Consider the following 13359-nt stretch of genomic DNA (forward strand, 5'->3'; position numbering starts at 1 on the left):
GTCCTTATCCCCATCGACCCCTGGCAACCAATGATCTTTTTACTGTTTCCATAATTTTGCTTTTTTCCCCCAGAATGTTGTATAGTTGGAATCCTACAGTTTGCCTTTTCAGATTGCCTTCTTTCACTTAGTAACATGAATCTAAGTTTGCTCCATGCCTTTGCGTGGCCTGATAGTTCCTTTCTTTTTAGCACTGAATGGCATTCTATTGTCTGAATGCACCACAACTCTGAATCATTTTTAAATTTTCTGTCTATAGAGTTATTGAAAGAGGTTAAGCAGTCACCAGTTATGGATTCAAATCCAGTTTGGGCTTTACATTTACACGAGCTTGGCCAAACTACTTGACGCTCTAAAATCCAGTTGCCTACCAACCACCTTACAGAGTTGTTAAGGTTATGAACCTGTAAAAATTAACACCAAGGACACAGTGCTGAGAAACCATGTTATCTAAAATCATAGACTGTCAGAAAGTTTGCTCTTTGAAATCATAGCAATAGTGAGAACGGGACATCTCACTCTTGCCTGGGGGATCCCTTTGACACACAGACGTAGCCATGATTTTCACCCAGGTGCAGGGCTTCAGAGGAGGGATTTCTGGAGATAACATTGCACATTTATCTTAACCCTATAATTTCCAAACAAACAGGACCCTGTGTCTGCTTCTCAGCCAAGGTATGATGTTGACTCCATTATATAGGACCTGCTTTGCCTTGAGTCCCTCAAACTTCTGCTTAATATAAATTTTACCTACAGTGCTTCTGGAAAGCTTTGTTTAAAGAACTCTTTAGTAAATTGACTCAAGTGGACTAACCTTAAATGATTCAGCACTGATATCAGAAATGTACATCAAAAATGTATAAAAGGAGAACATAAGTTACCTAAGTATATGGACACTTATAGTTACACCTGCATACAACTACATATTCATACATATTTTGATTCAGGGTGGGGGGCATGGAATTTGAGATACTAAAACTATTCTTAAGTTTTCAAGACAGTGTAAGATAGGTTTCGACACCATTCTACCTGAATGTGAAGCTCCTAATGTAAACACAAGATGTTATCATGCTAGAAACAGGGTTTGTGTTATAGACTTAGTGCTTATGTCTCCCCTCCCCCCAATTTCCTATCTTGAAACCTAGTTTCCACTTGTGATGGTATTTGGAGGTGTGCCTTTGGAAGGTGATTCACATCATGAGGGTGGAGCCCTCATGAATGGGATTAGTGTCCTAATAAAAAATTCCCCAAAGAGCTCCCTCACTCAAGTAAGGGCATGCAAAAAATAATTGTCTATGGACCTGGAAGTGGGCCCTCACCAGACACGGGAACGCCTGGCACCTTGATTTTGGACTTTTCCCAGCCTCCAAAACTATGAGAAATAAATTTCTGTTGTTTATGAGTCACCATCCATGGTATTTTGTTATAGCAGTCTGAATCAACTAAGATATTTGGTTTTAACTTTTATTTGTTTTAACAGGTATTGGTGTAACACATTGGCTTACTAATAACTAAGGCATTTTGTGTACACAGTATATCACTGTGAAAAAAATAATATTATTCGCTCTGATTTTTAAAAAAAATTTTTTTTTCAACGTTTTTTAATTTATTTTTGGGACAGAGAGAGACAGAGCATGAACGGGGGAGGGGCAGAGAGAGAGGGAGACACAGAATCAGAAACAGGCTCCAGGCTCTGAGCCATCAGCCCAGAGCCCGACAGAGCATGAACGGGGGAGGGGCAGAGAGAGAGGGAGACACAGAATCAGAAACAGGCTCCAGGCTCTGAGCCATCAGCCCAGAGCCCGACGCGGGGCTCAAACTCACAGACCCCGAGATCGTGACCTGGCTGAAGTCGGACGCTTAACCGACTGCGCCACCCAGGCGCCCCATTCGCTCTGATTTTTAAACTCTGTCTTTTCAACATAAGAAAATAGCAACACGCATTTAAATGTTTCCCATTGCAGCAAGTTAACCATTTTATCAGACAAGTGTGTCCCTCCTGTTCTTGGTCGTTGGACCTTTCAAGGATTGAACCAAATCACGCATGTAACACTACATAACGTTTACCTGTGCCTGGCACAGAGTAGGCACACAAAAAATGTTGATAGAATTAATGTGATAACACCATGTACAAGAACACTTATAAGGCGCAAAACGCCGGGATTTTGGTGTTTCCATCTAAATTGTGTTTGCTTTTTCTTTTTTAAAATCTTTTTTAAAAATGTTTTTATTTTTGAGACAGAGAGAGAGAGAGCATGAGCAGGGGAGGGGCAGAGAGTGACCGAGACACAGAATCTGAAGCAGGGTCCAGGCTCCGAGCGGTCCGCACAGAGCACCCGCGTGGGGCTCGAACTCACGGACTGTGAGATCATGACCTGAACTGAAGTCAGACTCTTAACCGGCTGAGCCACCCAGGCACCCCTGTATTTTCTTTTTCTTAACTGAGAGTCTGAAGCCTTGAAAGGGCAAGTGGACTGCCTAAAGCCACACGGGTCAGTGAGGCAAGTGAGCAAAAGAAACCTAAAGTGCTGAGCTAACAGACTCAAGCACTAGGAGGCAGAGCTGCACTAACTTCTCCGAAGGTCCCGCCTCCACCTCTTTGTCCCTGCCCTGATCTCCCCGCCGGTAGTTCCTCCTTCCCACTGCGGTCGCCTGGGCCGTGATGAAGCAGTTTCCGCCCTAAGAAGGGTGGTGCGGCTCCTTCTGCTCTCGCGAGGACTGGTGATCTAACACATTTCCTCTTTGCACTACCGCAGGGTTCCCCATCACCGTTCCGCCCTTACTACCCCCCACTTCCGGCCCGAAAAGCCACTTCCACCCACAAAGGGGGTCGTCCCCCTTTCCTGCCCATCCAAATGCCCAACTTCCGCCGCCACAGTCTCCTCCGCCGCTGTTTCTTCCGCCGCGATCGACGCAAACGAAGCCGTCCCACCCCACAGCTCAGGACGGGCGCTCGATTACACTCCGAGAGAAGAAAGGGCGGGCAGGACCCAGGCCTCCACCCCCGCCCCCTAGGCTTTCCCCTTTGCGTGCCCGCCTCCACACCACACGCCCTCCCAGCTCGAAGCCGCACTCGCCCTCAGAGAGGCGGGGCGGCTCTTCTGGCCTCGCTCTCGCGAGAGCTCGCACTTCTCGCGATACCCGACTCCCGACTTGTGCGCCCGGGAAACCCCGTTGCTCCCTTTCCCCTGGCTGGCAGCGCGGAGGCCGCACGGTAAGACGGGCGCTCCTGCTCGGGCTGGGCGCGGGGCGTCAGGGGCCCGTCTCCCCAGTCGGGAGTGCGTGCCTGGGGCCCCCGGGGAGACCGTGTGGGGCCGCCCCGCCCCCTGGAGCCGCAGCCACGTGCGAGCGGCAGGCCCGGACATGCCCGGTTTGCGAGGTCCGGGGACCGAGACTGGGCCAGGCGGGCGGCGGGGATGCAAGGAGGGGGTCCCCAGAATCAGGGGCTGGGGTCACCTAGCGTCTCCACCACGGCGCCAGGCCGTGCTCGTGCGACGCGCAGAGACCGTGAGCGGCGGCGAAGTCTAGCACCCACAGGCGCCGGGGCCTTTAGGGCCCATATCTGAAGTAGGGCCTCGGGAAGGAACGGGAGTGCGGCGGCTGCGGTCGCGTGGGGGCAAGGCCCTGGCCCCTGTCAGCCGTCTCCACCAGTGCCAAGTTCACACGCTTGCTCTTTTTCTCGTAGATGCCTGGAGTTACTGTAAAAGACGTGAACCAGCAGGAGTTCGTCAGAGCTCTGGCAGCCTTCCTCAAAAAGTGAGTGTGGGGCCTCGGGCTCGGTGGATGGGGGCTGTGGTCTTTGCCTGACTCCTCCGCGGACGTTGTTTCTCTTCTCGGGTACCGGGAGGCTCGTGTGAGGTCTCCGTGTGGAGTCTGCTTTTCTGCCTGAGGCCTGGGTTTGGGTTGTGGCCGCGTTTCTGGTTTTTTTATATTCTGGGACACGTGGAGCTCCTGGTAACCTATACTTTTTGGGTTGAGCAGAGGGGATTTGGGGGCTGGAGTTTGGGGAGACTCCTGGATCGTCACTTTCTCACCGTTGGTCCCAGGTCTGGGAAGCTGAAAGTCCCTGAATGGGTGGACACTGTCAAGCTGGCCAAGCATAAAGAGCTTGCTCCCTACGATGAGAACTGGTTCTACACACGAGCTGGTGAGGAACCGGGACCTCTGGGTAATTGGGGGGGGGGGGTGCTGGGTGACCCCTGGCACAAACCATACCTGCCTGTTCTCTCTGTGAGCTCTCCCAAGATTGCAAGAGGAGAGAAACTCTTTAAGTTGTAGTTGATCTACAGCGTGAGAGAAGCACTAGACTATCGCTACGTGCTTGTGTGACGCTCAGTAACTTCATTTTCTGAGTCCGTTTTCGTTTGTAAGCGGTTGATGTGAGGACCTGTGGCTTCCTCTGAAACTCTAGGGAAACCCAGTGTCAAGTGAATGTTCATAGTTTACTTAGAGGTAGTTTGTTTTAGAGGAAAGCGTTTACTGACTCTTCCATGTTCGTGGAGTCAAGACTCTCCCCAGTTCAGATTTCTCTCTGCCACTTAACTGTGTGGCCTCCATCTGCCTGTTCCTCTTTGTGTCCTCTCTGAAACGAGGCTAACGATTGTTAACGCAGGATTGTAGTGGGAATCAAATGAGCTTATGACAGTTAAAACCTGTACAATACCCCTGTGGCAGAGTAGTCCTTCAAGAAACGCCAGGTGTCCCATTTTTATCGTTCAGATCCATAGGTTGGTTTTCTCCTTGTCTCTTTAGAGAGACCATTTCTTTTAAGTGGTTGGGATCTGGCCGGGTCACTCCTTGCTCTAAATCTTGGTAAGTCCCAAGTACCCAAAACAAAGCCTTATGATCACCCTGTAACCATTTGCCAGTCCCCTCTCTTATTAGTCTACCAGTGATAAGTTGGAGGGAGTGACTTCAATGTAGTGCCCAACGGCACAGTGCTAATTTTCACCTGTCCTTGACATTTCAAGTTTCTCCCGGCTGTCACTCCATGAAGGCCTAACTTAGGGATGGAGGGGTGGTCAGTGCTAGGTTGTTCAAGGCAGCAACCTCTGCACAGGCCTTCATTAAGGACCCTCAGCTTCTGCAATCTTTTAACCTTCAATCTCTGACCTAGGGGCTCCATCCTGGCCAAAGACTGTCTCCAGACGGGAAGTAGGTGGGAAGCACAGTTTAGAAATAAAGAAAGCTTCAGGGTGACTTTGAGAAGAGTTGGCCTTGGTACCAAGTCCCTTTGGCACTTTGGAATATGATGTATTTTGTAGATTGGTGTTGCCCTTGTGCATCAGATGTCCATTAGGTCCACTCTGTTTCAGACCCTGGACGGGCAGAGGCCAACATGACTTGGCCACAGCCTCAGACCCCTGAGGATTAAAAGGTCAACTCACAGGTGGGTAGGGTGGGTAGCATATAGCGGGGATCCCCACTGTGCTTTTAGGAAGAAAAAAGGGCTGGGGAAGGGAAACTGGCTTGATTTCCCCAGGCACACATTAGTGATGGGGCCTGGATGAGACCACCACCCCATCCACCCATCTTGGGAAGCAAGGCTGCCTGATCCTGAATGTTCTTTGGCAACGCCCCAAGAATCAGTTGGTCAAGGCAGCTTTGGATCTAAGATGAGGAGAAAGTCTACTGGTTTTTCCTATGTGGTCAGGTAAATCTACATATTTTGTTTAATCTGCCCTGTTGAAAACTTCCCAGATAGTACTGGTGGTTTTCTGTTTTATGCTGCTTGTATTTTTGTAGAGGGGGAGAGACTAATGTGAAATGAGATCGAGACCACCCTGGGCAGTACACCTAGATGAGCCTTAGACTGTTTCCTGGCCCCTTCTCTGACAACTCACACGGAGTATGCATCCTCTACCTGCCATCCTGATCTCCCTTACTCAAGGTTTCCCAAACTCCCTTTTTGACCTCATTTCCCCAGCTGCCTTAGTGGCATAGCATAGTGATTCTAGACCAAGGTCTGTTGTGCACATTTTTGTTGGGACACTGCCACGCCCATTTATTTCCATGTACACCAGAGGCAGAGTTGCAATTGTGACGGACTGGTGGCCTCCAAAGCCAAAAATATTTATTCTGACCCTTTACTGGAGAAGTTTACCGGCCTAGAGTGCTCCCACCTAGTTGGGGTTAGCTCATACTTTGGGCAAGTCACTGGAGATACTCAATTACCAAAGAGGAAACAGGTACAGACAGGTGAAGTGACCCTAGGAGAGCATGACACACTGACTCCAAGCTTGGCAGACCCGAGTCTGTGCTGTATTTGCATTTTCTCCTTCCCTGCATTGTGATGTCAAGGAAAGACCACTGTAGGGCTTTGTGAGGGGAGGGGGTGTTGCCGTGTGGCCTTGGACAAGCCCCCTGGTTTCTTTATTGTCAGAAGGTCTTGCTTGGGAGGGAGGTGGGAATCCATTGTGTCTTGTCCAGCAGTGAGTGACTCCTGAATTGGGACATCTGAATGTCTCAAATGAAATCATTGTGGATGGGACCTGGTCTTCTCTGATCAGTGCATAGGGCTGGGCAGTCACATATGCTGTTATTGGAAAGATCAAGGCCTTGGAGACATTGCAGGAACAAGTTAAGGGGTGACAATGTCCGGATTCTTTCCTTAGAAGCTTGGCAAAGAACAGTTATTAAGATGCTGAGCTGTAGGGGCACCTGGGTGGCTCAGTTGAGCATCCAACTTCAGCTCAGGTCATGTTCTCACAGTTAGTTAGGCCCTGTATGCTGACAGTGCAGAGCCTGCCTGGGATTCTCTTTCTTTCTCTCTCTCTCTCTCTCTCTCTCTCTCTCTCTCTCTCTCTCTCTCTCTCTCTCCCCCTCTCTCTCTCTCCCTCTCCCCCTCTCTCTCTCTCCCTCTCCCCCTCTCTCTCTCTCCCTCCCTCTTTCCCTCTCTCCCTCCCTCCCTCCCTCCCTCCCTCTCTCTCTCTCTCTCTTCCCCCTCTCCCTCTCCCTCTCTTCCTCCCCTGCCCCCACAATATAAATAAACTTAAAAAAAAAAAAAAGATGCTGCGCTGCAAAGACATTTGTGAAACTTTGGTATACCAGGTGTTCAAGAGCGTTGTGACCCTCTCCGCCTGGTGGCCCCTTGGGTGGGAGGATGCCACTGGTCCCTCCTTTATACTTTGAGGTGGGGAGTGACTCCTGGACACTTGGGGCAGGATTTCCAAGAGGAACAGAAAGTCTTAGAGGGACTTGAGAAGCCATTTGTGACCACACCTGGCTTGCTGTCACCTCCTAAGCAGCATCTAGGATGACCTGATTTGTGGTATTACAGCTCCACTTCAGAAGGTTGGGGCCTGGGTCTCAGCAGGGTGGGGTGAGAAAAGGCCAATTATTTTGTAGAATTCTGTTATTTTGACTGTAATGCTTTCCGACTTGTAGCATTAATATTCTTTCCCTTTTAATAGGTCAGGAAAATAATTACCAAGAACTGGGGTGGGGGGTACCCTCTATCTGACACCACACCAGCTAGTTTTTTGCAGCTTAAGGAAAAATTTACAGCAGCCCCTTCACCTCCTCCTTGAAGAAACTAATAGTTGGACTTTACTGGAGCTTATTCTCTGCCACTCAGTCCTCAGGATTTGAGTAGGCTTCCCCTTGAGTTCCGTGGCCCAGGCCCAGACCGCCCAAATAGGGGGTGGACTGGGCTGAGAGGAGCAGTGTTGGGATTCACACCCTGTGTTGCCAGACAGCTCAGGGGTTGGCCATCTCTTTCTATACAGAGACCGGATTGGGACTAGGCTGAGCATTGGTCCTAGCCTGACCAGGCTTCTCCTGGGCATCTGTGTGCTTGGGAGTATTCCACTGACCCCTTCCTGAGGCTATTCTGCTTTCCTCAGCCCTGGGTAGTGCCCAGGTGGGAGAGCACATCTCCACCCAGGCCAAAGCATGGCTTGGCACAGGCACAGGAGGAATGGTGGTAGCTGTTGGGCACGTGAGCTGGTCTGGAAGTCTGGACTTTTCCAGTGATATCACTGGAAGGGGAGTTTTGATCCTGGAGGTGGTGTGGAGGTAGGAAGAACCAAGGAGAACTGTTCAAAAAAAAATTTTTTTAATGTTTGTTTATTTTTGAGAGAGCATACGAGAGCATGAGTGGGGGAGGGGCAAAGAGAGGGAGACACAGAATCCGAAGCAGCCTCCAGGCTCTGAGCTGTCAGCACAGAGCCCGATGCGGGGCTCGAACTCACAGGCTGTGAGATCATGACCTGAGCCGAAGTCAGATGCTCAACTGACTGAGCCACCCAGGCGCCCTCCAAGGAGAACAGTTTTATTTTTTCAACGTTTTTTATTTATTTTTGGGACAGAGAGAGACAGCATGAACAGGGGAGGGGCAGAGAGAGAGGGAGACACAGAATCGGAAACAGGCTCCAGGCTCCGAGCCATCAGCCCAGAGCCCGACGCGGGGCTCGAACTCACGGACCACGAGATCGTGACCTGGCTGAAGTCGGACGCTTAACCGACTGCGCCACCCAGGCGCCCCGAAGAACAGTTTTAAAGTGAGCAAAAGCTGGAAGCAGTGAAACCAGGGAGAGGTGGTACAGTGGTCCTGATAAAGGTGGTGAGGGTTTCAGCCATGCCGGGGCCCCCAGAAGCCCATGACTGTATCTGAAGACCATCTTACAGGGCAGGAGGGGTCTGGGTGGGGACAAGTGGTGTGGAAGAACTTCTTTGGGAGGAGTAGCCCACTTGAGGTGGTAAGTTCCACCCACCCCCAGCTCAGAACCCCACAAGGTCATGGATGTGGCCTGGCACCTGGTTGTTAGGAGTAAGTAGTTACTGGAGGAAGGAATCCTGATTTTGCCCTCTGATCTGTAGGGACTAAAAGTAGTCACTTGGGCAAAACCATTATGTACTGATCGCTGGCAGCCCTGGAATGACCTGGAGTCCTTGCATCTCAAGCCCTAGTTCCCTCAAATTTCAGTGGCCCTCTGAGATAGAAAGCCAGAACAGTCTGTCCCTCCGTGCTATGTGACATGAGGCCAGTGAGTACCTTCTGGAGCCTGTTTGCTTTTCTGTGAAGGAGAATAGCACTGGACACCCGTGCAGCTCTCAGGTGAGGGTGGGTGACTTACCGAGGCCACACACCATCAGGCCAGGTCGTAAGGCCATCTTACTGCCTCATGGGGGAGCATGAAAAGCAGATGGCACGGGGCCTGGTGGGCAAATGGCCCTGTTGAACAGAAAGTGAGGGACGGGGGACTTATCCAAGCCGGATAAGAATCCTGTGGTTGTGGAAGGGGTGATGCCCGTTCAGGGTTGGGAACGTCACTGCATGGGGTGTCGGCTCTGACCCTGAGTTCTCCAGGGCCAAGGGGCTTAGGGAGCTGCGCTCAGGTGGCGACATATCCCTGCTCGTACTCCTGCCCCTCAGGCCTGGGTCTGGAGGTGGAAAGTCACGGCTTAAGCACTTGCCAGGCTCTGCCCGTAGGACCCTGGCCCAGGCTCACGGCATCTCAGCTGTGGCAGGCCGTCCAGTCTCCTCAGCTGGGCCCGGGGTGTCGGGCAGCTTGGCTGTGGGATAGCTGGGGTGGGGGCCCAGTCCTCAGTCTGTGTATTCTCAGTTTTCCGGGCTATACAATGGGAGGAATTAGCTGCTACACACACAGTTCATGTGTGTGACCTTGAGCGAGGCCCTTCCCTCAGCCTGCTTCAGCTGTAGAGAGGACTCTACTTTGCTTGAGAAGGATCCTCACATCTCACGCGCACCCCACCCAGCTTCCACAGCACGGCACCTGTACCTCCGGGGCGGCGCTGGAGTCGGCTCCATGACCAAGATCTACGGAGGACGTCAGAGAAATGGGGTCATGCCCAGCCACTTTAGCAGAGGCTCCAAGAGCGTGGCCCGCAGGGTCCTCCAAGCCCTAGAGGGGCTGAAAATGGTGGAAAAGGACCAAGATGGGTAAGCGGGGTTGGGGGGAATGGCTGGGACAGGGGTGATGGAGGAGACTTGGGGTCAGATCACCTGTAATGAAGTTGTCTAGAGCCATCCTTCCCCCGTGTGGAGAGGTGCCAGGTCTGTCCTGCCGTCTGCACCTGCCCCTCAGGCGGGCAGGGGATTCTGCAGAAAAGTGAACAGTGAGGGGCCTCACCCCGACCTCTCTGGCTGACTACCCCAAGCTCCAGGAAGGTAATTTAGCGACTGTCCGCTTTCATTAGCCTGCTCGTTAACTTTTCCCAATTGATTTTTCGGGGCTTTTGATCTAATGCTTGCACAAACGACACCCTGGCAGCTCCCAGGGGGCTCCCACTCCTGCCCCCAGCTCGTTAGAATGCAGCTGACTGGGGCCCTCAGTGGGACTTGGCTGGTGTCATGTGGTCCCATGGCCAGGTGCCTTCTTGGGAAGCCTGGCTTACATCCAGGGTGGGCCTGGCAGTGACATGGTTGAGAGCCTTCACTCATGGGGGGCTGCATGACCCTTCTCCCACAGGGGACGCAAACTGACACCTCAGGGACAGAGAGATCTGGACAGAATCGCCGGACAGGTGAGGTCTGGGTGTGGGCCGGGACTGGGTCTCTTAGTCACTGCCTGGGCGTTTCCAGAGCCTGGGATTTGTCAGGTCAGAATTTCCTACCCTAGAGGGCACAGCCCAGGCTGGTGGGGTCAGGGGCAGGAGAAAGAACGTTTCTGACTGACTTCCTGCTAGAGCTGGTTAGAAATGTGGGTGTCGGGACCCCAGGCCTGGCGTGCAGTTGGAATTGTTTCTCGTGCAGGACAGGTTTCTGCACACAACTCCCCTTTGCCCAGTCAGTCTTCTCAGGACTCTAGCTGCAGTGTTTCCTCATTCTTCATGCTCACTGACATCAGCCGGGATGGCTGTGGAGAGAGTGGGGGAGGCAAGCCAGCTCAGAACAAGGGTCTCCATCCAGATCCCTGACTGGCTGGACACCTTGGGGCAGAGTCTGTTCGCCTGGAGCTGGTCCCATCTGTAGAATGGTCTGCTCTTGCCAGCCTCCATAGGGTAGTGGTGAGGGCTCAGTGGGCTACAGCAGTGGGAGCCCCCAGGGCCAGGCATGAACCCATTGTTGGGTTTTTTCTTTCTGTGTCATTGACTCAGGTCTCCTAGGAGCCTTGGAGGGCTCAATCACTTAGTCAAGTGTCAAAAAAGAGTAGAAGGTGTCAGCCCCCTGGGAGTCCGGGGGTTGCCTGGAAGGAGTCGGTGATCTTTTCTGCGCAGGGCAGGGCATAGACAGTGTGGATATCAGAGCAGTGGGCAGGTGTTGGAATCCTGCCCCGCCACTCCCTTTCTTTTAGTCCCCGTTGACACTTCTGTAAAATGGGGAAATGCCCGAGGCTGTAAGGATTAGATTGGATGAACACCTGTCAGACCACAAATCCAGGTGCCTGGCATCCCTCGGGTGGGGGGGTAGCTGCTCCAAAGCGCCGGAACACAGACCCCACGGCCGATCTTAATTACTCTCCCGTCTTTTCCCACAGGTGGCAGCTGCCAACAAGAAGCATTAGAACAAATGCTGGGTTAATAAATTGCCTCATTCGTAATCCTGGTCCGAGTCTCTTGATTGGCTGCTGTTGCTCTTCCCTTTGGGGGCACAAGGGAGGCGCATTGAGCTTCCCTTTCCTCGTGAAAGAGGGGGAGTAGGGATCCCTAGTGACTGTGATACCAACAGCCACTAAAGCCTAAGGCCCAGCCTTCCCGGTTCAAGCAGTTCCACCCCTGGTGGGCCTGGTGCCCTAGCTGGACTGGTGGTTGGGTGGGGCCAGGACTAGAGGCCCTTGCACCTCCCCCACATCCTGCCTTTGCAATTCTCAGTAAGATGAGAAACTGAAAAGGAGTGGCTTTCAGGCAGTGGCCCCAGCTGGGGCCTGGGCTACAGAGACTGCATTCTGTCCCTTCCTGCAACAAAGCAGGGCTGGGGCAGCCGGCCTTCATTCCTGGTGACTCCTTGAGTGCCTCCAGACCAAGGTGACTTGGTGTGCACCATTTGTTGGCAAACACACCACTGACCCTGCCTGAACCTTTGCTCTCTAGAGATCTATTGCCTTGGGCCCTTCTGGAGTTGGTCGTACCTGCCCCAGAGTTGGGACCCAGTGCCCTTTCCCACCCACACCCACCATCCTCCTAGTGGAGAGGTGCTAGAGGCACCTGAGCAGAGGTAGAGGGGCACTGCCTCTTCAGTCCTACAAGGTGATTGGCTCTCAGGCAAGAATGGGGCAGGAGCCTGCCTATGATTGGGCCCCTGGTAGGGGCAGGGGATACGAAGGGCACCAAGTGGGTATGTGCCAGGCCCCAGAAAACAGCCTGGAAAAGTGGCCCCCGTGGGACCAAACCCACCTCCTACCTGGGGAGTGCTAAGATGCTGAGCCTGAGCTGGCTTTGGAAGAGACAGTGCAAATGGGGAAGGGGCAGAGAGAGGGAGACCATTAGAAGCAGGCTCCAAGCTGTCAACACAGAGCCCAATGCGGGCTCCAACTCACAGGCCACAAGTTCATGACCTGAGTTGAAGTCGGACGCCCAACAGACTGAGCCACCCCGGTGCCCCAACTTAGTTTCTTATTCTCGAGGGATCTAGGGAGGTACCATATAGGTAGATTGTGCCATGGCTCAGAACATCACACCAAGCAGACAACCAGTTACCAGAGAACAGCAAAGCAGAGTCCCTCACCGGGTGGGAAATGAAGCTGGCCTCCCTCCCAGCTTAGAAGTCAGTGCTGGGGGTGCCTGGGGGGCTCAGTTAAGCGTCTGATTTCAGCTCAGGTCATGATCTCACGGTCTGTGAGTTTGAGGGCTCTGTGCTGACCGCTCAGGGCCTGGAGCCTGTTTCAGATTCTGTGTCTCCCTCTCTCTCTGTCCCTCCTCTGCTCACGCTCTGTCTCTCTGTCTTTCAATAATAAACGTTTAAAAAAAAAAAGTGCTGGAAGACTTGTACTGAATAAACAGCCTACCACATGCAAAGGCACTTTGTATCACCTAACACACAAGGCAACCTGCTGAAGGTGCCCAAAAGCCCCCACATTTTAGATCTAGTGAGAGTCGCAGGGTGGGTAATTTGCCTATGTACTATAGGGGGGTGGCAAAGCTGGAATTTGAACCCGGGCAGCTGGGCTCCAGCCACTACGGTGCATTGCCCGCCTCAGAAGTACAGGAAATGGGGCAACGAGGTAAGCGGGGTGTGGACGTGCCCAAACAGTCCAGTTCGGCCTCAAAGGCCTGCAATCCAGCAGCTGCGCCTTTCCAGCCGCTGGGGGGCAGTCGAGGGCCTGGAAACTGCCTCAGCAGATGCAGGAGGTGAATTATAGGGCTGCAGCGTCTGCCCAGGTTTCTTGAGGGGGGGCGGGGGGGGGGCGAGGATCATAAGGAGGAGCTAAAGCAGAGAGAGGCTGGTGACCTGCTACA

At 52.6% G+C, this 13359-nt stretch overlaps 1 protein-coding gene across 5 annotated transcripts; it reads left to right on the plus strand.

The window, feature by feature from the left end:
- Positions 1-3123: 3123 nt before the first annotated feature.
- RPS19 (ribosomal protein S19) lies at positions 3124-11504 on the plus strand. 5 transcript variants are annotated; one of them, XM_019819472.3, is made up of 6 exons: positions 3124-3214; positions 3686-3756; positions 4047-4147; positions 9649-9904; positions 10434-10488; positions 11259-11504. In XM_019819472.3, exons 2-6 carry the CDS (start codon positions 3686-3688, stop codon positions 11277-11279), a joined length of 504 nt encoding a protein of 167 aa, XP_019675031.1. In that variant the 5' UTR covers positions 3124-3214; the 3' UTR covers positions 11280-11504. The 5 variants fall into 5 exon arrangements, with proteins under 5 accessions (XP_019675031.1, XP_019675029.1, XP_019675030.1 ...); XM_019819471.3 differs by having other exon boundaries at positions 3125-3214; positions 11442-11504; XM_003997752.6 differs by having other exon boundaries at positions 3126-3214; positions 9721-9904; positions 11442-11504.
- Positions 11505-13359: the final 1855 nt, after the last annotated feature.

Source organism: Felis catus, chromosome E2 (genome assembly GCF_018350175.1).
Source record: "Felis catus isolate Fca126 chromosome E2, F.catus_Fca126_mat1.0, whole genome shotgun sequence".
Taxonomy (NCBI): Eukaryota; Metazoa; Chordata; class Mammalia; order Carnivora; family Felidae; genus Felis; species Felis catus.

Coding starts and splice junctions, on each gene's coding strand:
- RPS19 (XM_019819470.3), top strand. CDS start 3,686: ATGCCTGGAGTTACTGTAAAAGACGTGAACCAGCAGGAGTTCGTCAGA. Junction 4,148..9,648: donor CTGGTTCTACACACGAGCTG/GTGAGGAACCGG, acceptor CCCTTCCCTCAG/CCTGCTTCAGCTGTAGAGAG. Junction 9,905..10,009: donor GTGGAAAAGGACCAAGATGG/GTAAGCGGGGTT, acceptor CCCCGTGTGGAG/AGGTGCCAGGTCTGTCCTGC.